At 44.6% G+C, this 14,176-nt stretch overlaps 1 protein-coding gene across 7 annotated transcripts in view; it reads left to right on the top strand.

The window, feature by feature from the left end:
• The window catches only part of kank1a (KN motif and ankyrin repeat domains 1a), a 313,072-nt gene extending 307,492 nt beyond the window's left edge, over window positions 1–5,580 (top strand). For 6 of the 7 annotated variants that reach the window (XM_078214318.1, XM_078214319.1, XM_078214317.1 and 3 more), the window contains 3 exons: window positions 213–413; window positions 3,522–3,620; window positions 4,548–5,580. In XM_078214318.1, coding sequence (XP_078070444.1) covers window positions 213–413; window positions 3,522–3,620; window positions 4,548–4,610 — 363 coding nt within the window. In that variant the 3' untranslated portion in view covers window positions 4,611–5,580. The remainder of the gene's footprint in view (window positions 1–212; window positions 414–3,521; window positions 3,621–4,547) is intronic. The other variant, XM_078214320.1, reaches the window with a different exon arrangement.
• Window positions 5,581–14,176: the final 8,596 nt, after the last annotated feature.

Raw genomic sequence — 14,176 nt, 5'->3', positions numbered from 1 at the left:
AGATGTGATACAAGATGGGAAGCACCAACATTTTTTGGTCTACCATGCAATGCTCAACATGTTGGAACTCAAGCGTGCTGTGACAAATCTCATTTTCTTGTATTTTTTTATATATAGATATTATAGATTTTCTGACATGGAACTACTTCCTTTAGTACATAACTGAGTCTGTTATGTAAGCTCTAAATGTCATTGTGTATCTTCTGGTTTAGGCTGGTCAGACAGCGCTGATGCTAGCTGTGAGCCATGGGCGGATGGACATGGTGAAAGCGCTGCTTCTCTGTGGTGCAGATGTCAACATCCAGGATGACGAAGGCTCGACAGCTCTGATGTGTGCAAGTGAGCATGGGCATGTGGAAATTGTTAAGCTCTTGCTGGCCCAACCTGGATGTGATTCCACTCTAGCCGATAGTGTAAGTTGCTCCTAAGACATTGGATTGCAAGCTCTAAATGTTTGCCTTGTTCTAGTTATACTGAACTGTTTCTGTATGTTGCACATACCATCATCCCCTCCGCAGGCAATTATTTACTTAATTACAAAACATGATTGCACAGAATAGTTTTAACCTGTGTCCTGAGGTAAAGAGGATCGCTCATGAATCTGATGCATTATTTCGCAACCAGTCACTGGTTAATGTTTGAAAAATGCAATGAGTGAGTTGTGGAACATCAGATTATGTTATTAACGGTGCTATTTGTGCAGGTAAAACAGAGTAAATATCAGCAGTTTTTATGTATTTTTAATTTCCTGACTGTACAAAAACCACATTAATTGCTTCCCCAACATTGAGTCCACTCACATCTGCTGTAGTCAAAGGGCTTCAGTTACTTTGTGAATCAGTTCCTTTGTAAATGATCAAATCCATTGCAGTTGTGGAACACATCTTGTTAGTATCTTTCTGCAAATATTTATGAATGAGGAATCGGTGTTTGTGATGTATTGATATTGAATTCAGAAGTAATCGGATCACTATTTTGTGCGAACAGGGTTTTGTTAAAAATAGGATCAGGATCAGTTGTGATACTCTCCATACGAGGATAGTTTGGGGTATACTGTCAAAGAAAACGGTCACTTGGATGAGATACTGGAAAACTTTCATCACCCACTGCAAAGATTGCCAATCATAGAATTGTTACAGTGCAGGAGGAGGCCATCAGCCCAGTGTGTCTTGCACTGGCTCTCCAAACCAGCATCGTGACTTAATGCCATTCTCCTGCCCTTTTTCTCTACCCTCGCACGTTGTTTCTGTTCCAGTAATCATCTAATGCCTGCTTGAATGCTCCGATTGAACCTGCCTCCACCACAATTCCAGGCAGCACATTCTGGACCTGAACGACTCGTATGAAAAAGGTTTTTCTCTCTCCATATTTGCTTCTTTTGCAAATCACTTTAAACCTGTGCTCTCATTCTCGATCCTTTTACGAGCAAGAACAGTTTCTCCCTATCTACTCTGTCGAACCCCTCATGATTTTGAACATCTCTATCAAATCTCTTCTTGGCCTTCTCTCCAAAGAGAACAGTCCCAACCTCTCCAATCTAACCTCATAACTGAAGTTTCTCATCCCTGAAACCATTCTTGTAAACCTCTTCTATACTCTCGCCAATGCATTCACAATCCTTCCTATAGTGTGACACCCAGAACTATACTCGTTACTCCAGCTGACATCTAACTAATGTCTTGTATAGCCCAGCATAACCTCTTGCTCTTTGTATTCTATGTCGCTATTAATGAAATCTAGGATACTGTATGCTTTATTAACTGCTCTCTCCACCTGATCTGCCACCTTTAATAAGTGGTATATCAAGGTCCCCCTGCTCCTGAACCCATTTAAGAATTATACCCTTTATTTTATATTGTCTATCCACGTTCTTCCCACCAAAATATATCACCCCACATTTCTCTGCATTGAATTTCATTTGCCACAACCTCTCCAATCTGACCTTATGCCTGATGTTTGTCATCTGTGACGTGCACTCTACTCTTTCCCAAAGGATATGAGTGAACATTCCAGGAGTGTCACAATATAGTTTGAACACTCGCGCTAACCTAAAGCCCAATGTCAAAGCTGAGAAGCCTGTTAATGTGTGGAAATTTCCATGGTGGAAAGTTCTGGGGGAATGGGAGTGAGGAGGAGGAGAATGAAACACCTTGCCAGCAAAACAATGTCGGGAAACATTATTTCCTGAAATTAGCAAAAATCATATAACATAATCATATTATTCACAAGATATTCATGAATGAGGAAGGAAGATCAGCTGGTTTTAATTGATCAGCATTTTCTCCATTGCTGCGTCTAATTATTTCTTAAATGATTTTTACCTTTTCCGAGAGGCCCTTTCCAAATGCTGATGCACTGTAAGAAGAACCTCTGGAAAATTAGTTTTTTATTAGTTTGAAACTTGTGTCCATTTGTCCTATTCTCATTGTTTATTTTACAAAAGTACTCTGGGATAACTTTTTTTTCCCCATATACGAACTTGTATCTCATCTCTGAGGTTCCTGGTTGAAAGATTAAAAGTACCACAGAGATTATATTTTTTTGAAAATTAAGAAATGCTTCAATAAAGGATTCGTGCTTCAAACACACCAGTTATCTGTATGAAGATCTAATCTTGTAAAACTGATACCTGAATGAGACGCGTTCTCGGAGGAGATGGCAAGTTTCTGTGTCTCCACTTTCAGCCGGTCCAAACTCAAACTTAATTTCCTAATGAAGGATCATGTCACCAAGCATTTCTTATCATGTTCAGATGCCATTCATTTCTTTAAATGTTTGAGATTAGTGGGAAAAGGATGGTTTACTTTTTTCGCTATTCTAGCATGTGGATTTGCACTATTCTGAGGCAGCTACTTAGAGCTTGTGGAATTTTAACAAATATGAAAAAATATGTCTTGTGTGGCTACTGTAATTGATGGATTGCAGCTGAAATCACAACTTTTGTATTCACCCTGATGGTGATGCAATTCCTGACCGTGCCTAGGTTACGCAACTCATGCCATTTCTATTGTATGTAGCTTTCAAGTAACTCAGATATTTTATACAATCAGTTGTGGGAGACCTACTTTCATTATATAAATTGCTGTTGTCGGCCAGAGATTTTGGAAATTTTAAAGTGACTGGTTCACAAACGTTTGGGCTGTTTGCCATCTGTTAACAATAGCAGGAAGAGCCTGGTTTGGATATACAGCCGACTGCTGCTCAAAAATGGTAACAGACTCTCAATGATCAAACACTGAAGTTTGTAAATAGTTAGAAGATTTGGGCAATATGGGGATGTTAAATCCCACCCCACACTAAAAAATTAGTCCTGGTTTGTACCTTCTTAGTAGATGATCTACCAATATTTCCATGTACTTGGTTTTTTACTGTTCTTCATTGTGATGTTAAAAAATAACTTTTTTAATGTAGCAATTGTCAAGCACTGCTTTCAAAACAAATTTCATGCTGATTTTCAAATATACACAAGGGTATGGCTATTCTGGATTCATTAAATCAATGCAATTCTGTCTTTTACTCAGGACGGAAGCACAGCATTGTCTATTGCTCTAGAGGCTGGCCATAAAGATATCGGAGTCCTATTGTATGCACATGTAAACTTCTCCAAAGCTCCGTCACCGGTACGTACATGCTTTTCTTCTAAATTAACAATGTGATTTCATTTAGTGCTCGAGTGATCTTTGGATGCATATCCTTTAGTTATAAAGGATGCCTGGCTTCACTGTTACCTCAGTGAAAAGCGTTAATGTATACGCCCCCTTGGTTTTATTGCGACCAACGAATTTAGTTAAACATTTCCTTCTCTCTCTGATCTCCACAACAGACATCAGCTACATTTGAGGACATTGCTACTTGATGCACAGTCTAACTACCTGCTTTTTATTCCATCTGACTTGAGTTGGAAAAGCCTGAGCTTTGTGTTATCTATGAATGGATATTGATGCCGTAATCCTCCATCTGTGAAATACTGGGCCTAACCCTGTGCCGCAATTAGTTGGCGTTTCAGCATCTTGCCCCACTGCACAACTCCATTGATTATTTCAATGCAGATAGTTCTAGCCAGCCCAAAGCATTTTTACAGAGTAGATTCTGCATCTAATACTGTACTCAGTGGTGAAACTACTTTATACTAAACATCTTGGAACAAAATGAGGATAAAATCTGAATACTTTAACTTGGAGGATGAAATTGAATTTATAAGTATTTTTAAACATTTCCAAAATTGATTAGAACTTTTGTGTACAGGGATGCCTATATTTGAAATAAAAACTGAAAATGTTGGAAAAACTCAAGTTAACTTGAAATTTTAACTGTTTCTCTCTCCACAGATGCTATCAGGCCTGTTGAGTTTTTCCAGCATTTTCAGTTTTTGCTGCAGATGTTGGAAATCTGAAATATTTTGCTTTAATTTTAATGCTTATATTTGATATTGTTACAGTTAATTTAATTAATATTTGTATATGCATTACACAATTGTTCGATTCACCTCTTTAATTGAAAGCACAATGTCGTTTTCAATGTCTTAAACCCTGTATTTGTCTCTTCAGGGCACGCCCAGGTTAGGAAGAAAGACCTCTCCAAGCCCAACCAGGCGAAGCAAGTTTGATTGATTCCTACCTGCCATTGACCCAGTCCTTTTACTAAGCTGCTATGTACCCCTGTTAATATTGACAGATACTGAATGTAAATGTGTGCCTGAGCTCACCAGCAAAAAATTTTTTTTTTAGCAATAGTACAAAGAGGTAGCTCTGCCAATCTACTGACCAGCAACTAAACTGGAAAGCATTGTGGGGGCTGGCATTATAAAGTCTTCATTATACACTTGGCATCATTATTGCCTCAACCTATGCTGTTTGTAGCAAGCTTTATTAGTCTTTCTTTTAAATTACTGTTTTGTCTCTTTTTGGGTCTAGTCCACAGTGAACGACACAACACATGGCTGTTTAGCTTTCTCATTTTATTACATTCATTGTTAGTTGTAAACTATATTTTGCCTGTATAAACTTTCATTAAAACAAATGTCATGGTATTAATGGCATTATTTTAAATCACTGCATTGTATTTATAATATTTGGAATTATACATTTGAGTCGGTTACATTAAAATTTAGGAGGTATGAGGGATGGCCCTTATTTGGGTTTCCCTTAAATGCAGAAAAGTATATGTAACTTTTATATATCAAACAAAATCATTTGTATCTGTTAAAAATTGAGTCATACAGTATTTTCAAACTATTTTATACATGCCCTAATAAAGAATATACATGAAGAAATAATTTACTATTGAACATAGATTTTTAATTATTTTAGAAATTGTTTACATCATTGTATCTAATTTGGTTTTAGTGATATTTGAGATATTATTTGTATATCAACCTGTCCTTCAATTAAAGCCTTGTACATGGTTTTCTGTGCATATTTATGAAGACTGCAATCTTGTCACATTTAAATTTTGTCACGTGTGTATTTAAATGTTTGAAGTGCCTTAGATCCTTGCCATATTTTCAGAATAAAAGCTACGTTATGCTAATTCTGTGTTTGCTTTCACTGAGTGCCATCTTAAAATTCCAGAAATCTGCTTAAATATTGGCCTTTTTTTGTGTGTTTTGTGGACCAAAATGGAGGGCAGGACTGGCAGCAAGTCCATGTTGTTCAAAAGCCCCCCATCAGATTTTCCTTCAGCTGCAATGATGGCAGTCTAACATGTAAATCTACCTTGATTTTTGCAATGCACAAGATTGAATTTTCCGGCTCTAATGCCTACTATCTATCTTCACTAATGCCTAGATGAAGCAATATTGATCATTGCTGAGCCTTAGAACTAACAACCAACATTCGAGTATGATGCATAGGGCTAAATGTGGGTTTGGGAATGGGTGAGGGTTAAAACCAATGAAATTAGCAATGCATCCAAAAGCTGGCTCCAACTTGTCAACTTCTGCATTTCAGTGCAGCGCATTAGGCTGTGCTCACACAAAAGCTCTTGGGAAAGGCAGGAATCATAGAATCATACAGTGCAGAAGAGGCTTTTCAGCCCATCGTGTCTGCGCCAACGCATGAGAAACACCTGACCTCCCACCTTATTTCATTTACTAGCACTTGGCCCATAGCCCTGGATGTTATGACATGCCAAGTTCTCATCCAGATACTTTTTAAAGGATGTGAGGCAACCCGCCTCTAACAGCCTCCCTGGCACGTATTCCAGACCGTCACCACCTCTGGGTTTTTAAAAAAGTTCCTCCTTGCATTTCCCCCCCTCCCCCTAAATCTTCTACCCATCACCTTGAACCAATGTCCCCTCGTGACTGACCCTTCAACTAAAGGTGACGTCACAGGTGGAGAAGGTGGTGAAGAAGGCATATGGCATGCTTGCCTTTATAGGACGGGGCATAGAGTATAAGAGTTGGGGCCTGATGTTGCAGATGTATAGAACGTTGGTTCGGCCGCATTTGGAATACTGCGTCCAGTTCTGGTCGCCACACTACCAGAAGGACGTGGAGGCTTTGGAGAGAGTACAGAGGAGGTTTACCAGGATGTTGCCTGGTATGGAGGGGCTTGGTTATGAGGAGAGATTGGGGAAACTGGGGTTGTTCTCCTTGGAAAGACGGAGGATGAGGGGAGACTTAATAGAGGTGTATAAAATTATGAAAGGCATAGATAGGGTGAACGGTGGGAAGCTTTTCCCCGGGTCGGTGGTGACGTTCACGAGGGGTCATAGGTTCAAGGTGAAGGGGGGGAGGTTTAACACAGATATCAGAAGGACATATTTCACACAGAGGGTCGTGGGGGCCTGGAATGTGTTGCCGGGCAAGGTGGTGGAGGCGGACACACTGGGAACGTTTAAGACTTATCTAGACAGCTATATGAACGGAGTGGGAATGGAGGGATACATAAGAGTGGTCTAGTCTGGACCAGGGAGCGGCGCGGGCTAATTGTTCCTTGTTTCTCGTGGAAGTGGAAATGACTAGGGTTGGGAAGCATTTTCCGATCAGGGCCATTGTGATCTCCTGGACTCGTTTCGATCGCCTCAGGGGGTCGGAGAGGAATTTCCCAGATTTTTTTTCCCCATATTGGCCCTGGGGTTTTTCACTCTGGGTTTTCGCCTCTCCCTGGAGATCACATGGTCTGGAATGGGGGGGTGGGGGTGAGTTAATAGGTTGTAATGAACAAAGCATCGTAGCTGTGAGGGACAGCTCGGTGGATAGGATATTGGTATGTAGATAGGCTGGAAAATTGGGCGGGGATCCTGGATTCAGGATTCAATCCTGGACCGGGGAGCGGCGCGGGCTTGGAGGGCCGAAGGGCCTGTTCCTGTGCTGTATTGTTCTTTGTTCTTTGTTCTAAACTGCTCCTTATCCACTCTATCCAAGGAAGCTAATTAATGTATTAATAGCTCTATTAGAATGATATTTCTACTTCAGCTGCGAGTCTGTGGGGCTTCCTGGAGCTCTCCAGTGAAAGCAAGGTGAGAACATACAGGCAATTAAGGGAGCTGAATCTGCGTAAGGGAATAAACCAAAAAGTGCTCAATATTAGAAACTGCTTTTTTCCTGCTTATGGACAAATTACTTGGTCTTTGTGCTTTTGCTTGGAGGTTACTTGGCATGCTTTGGAGGTGTCATCTACACTTGGAAGATTTAGAGGTGTGATCTCAGATCAGTATAGATGCCACTTATGGTTCTTTATATTGCTGAGGGCACAATGACCAATAATAGGGTGTTGTTCACATCTAATGCCAAAGGAGCAGCTTGCAAAAGGCTGTACATGGTACATTGTCTACAGGCAGAAGATCCATTTCTTCGACATGGCTGACTATCGGGATGACGTGTGAGGTTCCAGCTGGCATTTGCAGCCTGCTAGAATTATTGCCAACTGGACCTAGTGGCCATACTTTAACAATGGCTTTCATGGTTCCTACTTCCCTCAATTTTTCCTGTAACTACTTTCAGTGCTGTCTGAGACAAAGGATCTCTTGGCAGCTCGCAATGTTGTAAGATGGGTAACTATTGACTTATTTGCCAGGGCTGCCAAGTCGATTTCACTTGTGATGCCAGTTTGTTGTCCTGACTGGCATCCCGCATGTGCGAGGCACTATTGACTGCACATGTGGCAATTAAGGCACCCATAAATCACCCAGGTGTTTGACATCTGCAAGAGCTTCTACTTGAATATGCATATTTGTTGCAACCACACAATGTTCAGCAAGAAAAGCAGGTCTGCACCAGATTCCACGGTGCCTTCCAATGATGCTTTTGTCCTCCAGCAGTCCATCTTCCTGATCTCTGCACCTCGAAGCCGTTAATGACTCTATGCTTAAAGATGCGTATATCAACTTAAAATGTGGCCAGTGGCCCAATAATGCTCAGAAGTTATGCAATAAATGCCGTAAGACAACCACATCTGTCATTGAATAATCCATTAACATGCCAAAGATGCACTTTAGGTGCCTGGACAGATCTCGATGTACAGGGAAACCAGGATCTCCAGAATGGTCATGGTCTCAGCAAGATTTGGACCTGCAGGAGCAAAAAGGCACAGAGCCTTTTTTAGGAGGAGGCAGAAGAAGATGACGAGGTGGAAGTGATGTGGGCACTGCACCACCAGCATTGCACGTTTCTGCCAGGGGTTCCCTCATTATTAAGTTCACTTATGATTTGGATACCTAGTTGGAACCTAATCACTCACGAGCCAGCCACACTTTCCAGTTAACAATGAGCATTTACTGCAGATTGGGAGAATGATGAAAGGCCAAGAGCAGGATATCATTCATCTTGTTCAGTGTGCAAGGATTTTCCAAGGCTGCATACATCTGTACAATTGCCACATTTGATGTTCCGAGCAGTTGGCCACTCCATGGACAAAAACTCAACATTCCTCCTTCTCCCCTTCACTCATTCTTGCAAATTAAAAAGGGGGGTGGCGGATAAGGAATCCGGAAACGAGAAGCACCAGTGCCCATGATTTCTCTCCTGGGCCCGATGGCTCAGCTCTGTGCATACATTCATACAAACATTAGAATTAGGAGTAAGGCCCTTGAACCTGCTCATCCATTCGATACTGATCTAACTGTAACCTTAACTCCACACTCCCATCGACCCACAATCTTTCACCCCTTTGCTTATCAAGAATCCATCTATCTCTGCCTTAAAAATGTTCAAAGATTCTGCTTCCACTGCCTTTTGAGGAAGAGAGTTCCAAAGGCTCACTACCTTCTGAGAAAAATATTCTCCCCATCTCCATCTTAAATGTGTGACTCATTATTTTTAAACAGTGACCCCTTAGTTCTAGATTCTCCCATAAGAGGGAAAATCTTTTCTGCATCCATCCTGTCAAGATCTCTCAATTATCTTACATGTTTCAATCAAGTCATTTACTCTTCTAAACTCCTGTGGATACATATCTAACATGTCCAACCTTTCCTCATAAGATCTTCCCATTCCAGGTATTAGTCTAGTAAACTTTCTCTGAACTGCTTCCAAATATGGAAAATACAAAGTGCCTTAAATGTGGTCTCACCAATACCTTGTATAACTGAAGCATCGAGGGAATAAAACCAATGCATGAACTATCTTATCAGTCACTACTTTTAAGTCCATAAGTCGATCAGGACCTGAGGATTTGTCAACCTACAGCTACAACAATTTTCTCAGTACCACTTCCCTGATGATTATAATCGTCTCAAGTTCCTCTCTCCCTTCCAATTCCTAATTTACAGCTATTTCTGGGATGTTTCTTGTATCAACTATTGTGAAGAAAAATGCAAAATACCTGTTCAATTTATCTGCCATTTCCTTATTTCCTATTATTAATTCCCTAGACTCATTTTCTGTATGACCAGCCATCACTTTGTTAACTCTTTTTAAAATTACCTATAGAAATTCTTATGTTTTAGTCGGACCTGCACCCATTCTTAAACCATTATGTACTTTTTCTTCAAGTTTAATAAGATCTTTAGCTTTTTCAGTAACCATGGATGGCAACCATCCCTTCGACCCCTTCTCCCAAGTAATTTCTATAAATTGTTGAGGTCCCAGCACTGATCACTGTGGCACACCACTTGTTACATCTTGCCAACCTGAAACAGACCCATTTATGCCTGTTGGCCAGTGAATCTTTTATCCATGACGATATGTTACCCCCTATACCATGAGCTATTATTTTCCACAATAACTTTTGATTTTGCACTCTAGCAAATGTCTGCTGGAAATCTAAGTACATTACATGTACAGGTTCCCCTTTATCCAGAGCACATTATTTCATCAAAGACCTCCAATAAGTTGGTTAAACATAATCTCCCTTTCACAAAACCATGTTTACTCTGCCCGATTACATTGAACTTATGTCCTGCTATAGATTTTCAGTAATAGGTTCTAACATTTTTCATTTGACAGATGTGAAGCTGTGGAGTTTCCTGCTTTCTGTCTCCCTCCCTTTTTGAATAATGGGGTTAAGTTCCAACATAACTTCTTCACATCTTTTTGGAAAATTAAAACCAATGCATCACTATCTCACTAGACACATTGTAAGTCCATTAGGACTGGAGCTCCTGTCAGCCCACAGCTCCAAACATTTACTTAGTACCACTTCTCAAGTGACTACTTTTTGCAGAATTTACTCTTCCTTCCCATCCTCACCACTCCCCATCCTCACCCCATCCTCACTGCTCCCCATCCTCACCCCATCCTCACTGTTCCCCATCCCCACCCCATCCCCACCCCATCCCCAATCCATCCCCACTCCATCCCCACCCCATCCTCACCCCATCCTCACTGCTCCCCATCCTCACCCCATCCTCACTGCTCCCCATCCTCACCCCATCCTCACTGTTCCCCATCCCCACCCCATCCCCACCCCATCCCCAATCCATCCCCACTCCATCCCCACCCCATCCTCACCCCATCCTCAGTGCTCCCCATCCCCACCCCATCCTCACTGCTCCCCATCCTCACCTCATCCTCACCCCATCCTCACTGCTCCCCATCCCCACCCCATCCTCACTGTTTCCCATCCTCACCCCATCCTCACTGCTCCCCATCCCCACCCCATTCCCACCCCATCCCCATCCCATCCCCACTCCATCCCCACCCCTCCTCACCCCATCCTCACTGCTCCCCATCCCCTCCCCATCCCCACCCCATCCTCACTGCTCCCCATCCTCACCCCATCCCCACCCCATCCTCACTGCTCCCCATCCCCACCCCATCCTCACCCCATCCTCACTGCTCCCCATCCCCACCCCATCCTCACTGCTCCCCATCCCCACCCCATCCTCACTGCTCCCCATCCTCACCCCATCCCCACCCCATCCTCACTGCTCCCCATCCTCACCCCATCCTCACCCCATCCTCACTGCTCCCCATCCCCACCCCATCCTCACTGCTCCCCATCCCCACCCCATCCTCACTCCATCCTCACTGCTCCCCATCCCCACCCCATCCTCACCCCATCCTCACTGCTCCCCATCCTCACTGCTCCCCATCCCCACCCCATCCTCACCCCATCCTCACTGCTCCCCATCCTCACCCCATCCCCACCCCATCCTCACTGTTCCCCATCCCCACCCCATCCTCACTGCTCCCCATCCCCACCCCATCCTCACTGCTCCCCAGCCTCACCCCATCCTCACCGCTCCCCATCCTCACTGCTCCCCATCCTCACCCCATTCCCACCCCATCCTCACTGCTCTCCATCCTCATTGCTCCCCATTCTCACGGCTCCCCATCCTCACTGCTCCCCATGTTCTGCTTCTTGGCCTTAGCTGTTTCCCGGTCCTCGCATGCCCCACCCACCCTGCTTTCTTCCCCTCACTGCTCTCCATCCCTCGCCCCTGTCCATCCCTCACCCCTTTCCATTCCTCGCCCCTGTCCATCCCTCGCCCCTCTCCATCCCTCGCCCCTCTCCATCCCTCATCCCTGTCCATCCCTCGCTCCTCTCCATCCCTCACCCCTCTCCATCCCTCACTCCTCTCTATCCCTCGCCCCTGTCCATCCCTCGCCCCTGTCCATCCCTCGCTCCTCTCCATCCCTCGTTCCTCTCCATCCCTCACTCCTCTCCATCCCTCACCCCTCCCCATCCCTCACTCCTCTCCATCCCTCACTCCTCTCCATCCCTCGCCTCTCTCCATTCCTCGCCCCTCTCCATCCCTCTCCATCCCTCGCCCCTCTCCATCCCTCGCCCCTGTCCAGTCCTCACTGCTCCCTGGCCTTCCCTGCTATTGCTGTTCTCTGGCCTTCACTGCTCCCTGACTCTTTCTGATACTTGACCCACCCTGTTACCCAGCCCACCCTGCTCCCCAGCCCTCCCCAAACCCCAGCCCACCTGCTCTCGAGCCCACCCTGATCCCCAGTTCTTGCTGCTCCCCTGTTCACCCTGCTCTTTCAGCCTTTGCTGCTCTCAACATTCACTGTTTCCTGGTCCTCACTGCTCCCCTTCCAGAGATATATACCAGCTTGGAAATGTATAGTAATATGTATTTGCTGTCTTTCAGATGAGACACTATAGCAAGGTCTCAACTGATCCTTCAGATAAACACAGCAGATCCTCTGACACTATGACAGTGTGGGTGTCATGGCCAATATTTATCCTTCAATCAACACCATGGAAAGAGATTATCAGATCATTATCACATTGCTGTTCATGTGACCTTCTGTGCACATTTACTGCCAGGTTTCTTACATTACAAAAAGACCTCAGAAATACCTCATTGTCGATAAATCACTTTGGGATATCCTGAAGTCACTATGCCTTACACTTTCCCACAATTTTCAATGAGGTTTTACTTCGGAACTTGCTGAGATTAAGAAATAAATTTGGCATGACCCGCTCTCCTGAACCTTGCGTGAACAAGGCAAACAACTGTATCTCTTTAGCCAATTAGACTGAAGAATTCTTATTGAGCAATGCAGAGTCTGAACCAGGAAGTATCAGTTAAGAATATTTAATTCAACCCCCAACTGATTTTGCAGTTGGAATAATGTTGAGGCGATCAGTTCTCATTGCTACTAAAGTGTAAATTGGACAGCATCTTCTGTTATGTAAATCAGGAAGTCCCTGCAACCATAAAATGGTTATAGCACAGAAGAAGGCTATTCAGCCCATCTTGGCTGGGCTAACTCCACAAGAGCAACTCAGCTAATTCCACTCCCTGGCCCATTCCGCATAATCATGCGACTTTTTCTTATCCAGAAGCTTATCCAATTCTGAAGTCCCTCATCCCTGGAACCATTCTTGCAAATCTTTGCTGCACCTTCTTTAAAGCGTTCGTATCCTTCCAAAGGGCCATGATTCTCCCAAAAAAATTCAAAGTGCCAAATTCACATGAAAACTGGAGTAAATTGTGGGTGTTTTTCAGCGGAGTTTTGAAAATGAATCTCCCACACTCTGTGCACTGCAGAGGTCACGAGCGTGAATCATTCCAGAAATCCGGGGGCAGGGCCTATTCCTGCTGAAGAGGCTGAAATCAGTGCACTGAGCGGGCTACTGCTCATGTGCACATCTCTGGGAGATTGCTCAACAAGTCCTTCCAGCATTGAGATCACTGGCCCCACCCCCCCACAGACATTGTTGGCCTCATCGCTGACCTTTCACTCCTCCCATTACATCACTGATTGCCTGATTGCTGACCTCTCGCCCTTACCCCCGCCAGGGACATCGCTCGCCTCCCCATCCCCCTGTGACCCGGACATCACTCACCTCCCCATCCCCCAGTGACCCGGACATCTCCCCATCCCCCAGTGACCCGGACATCACTCACCTCCCCATCCCCCAGTGACCCGGACATCACTCACCTCCCCATCCCCCAGTGACCCGGACATCACTCACCTCCCCATCCCCCAGTGACCCGGACATCACTCACCTCCCCATCCCCCAGTGACCCGGACATCACTCACCTCCCCATCCCCCAGTGATCCGGACATCTCCCCATCCCCCAGTGACCCGGACATCGCTGGTCTCCCCATCCCCCAGTGACCCGGACATCTCCCCATCCCCCAGTGACCCGGACATCTCCCCATCCCCCAGTGACCCGGACATCACTCACCTCCCCATCCCCCCAGTGGCCCGGACATCTCCCCATCCCCCCAGTGACCTGGACATCGCTCACCTCCCCATCCCCCAGTGACCCGGACATCGCTCACCTCCCCATCCCCCAGTGACCCGGACATCACTCACCTCCCCAT

The sequence above is a fragment of the Mustelus asterias genome, chromosome 6 (assembly GCF_964213995.1).
Source record: "Mustelus asterias chromosome 6, sMusAst1.hap1.1, whole genome shotgun sequence".
In the NCBI taxonomy this organism is placed as follows: Eukaryota; Metazoa; Chordata; class Chondrichthyes; order Carcharhiniformes; family Triakidae; genus Mustelus; species Mustelus asterias.
This window is presented reverse-complemented; position numbering and strand designations above follow the sequence as displayed.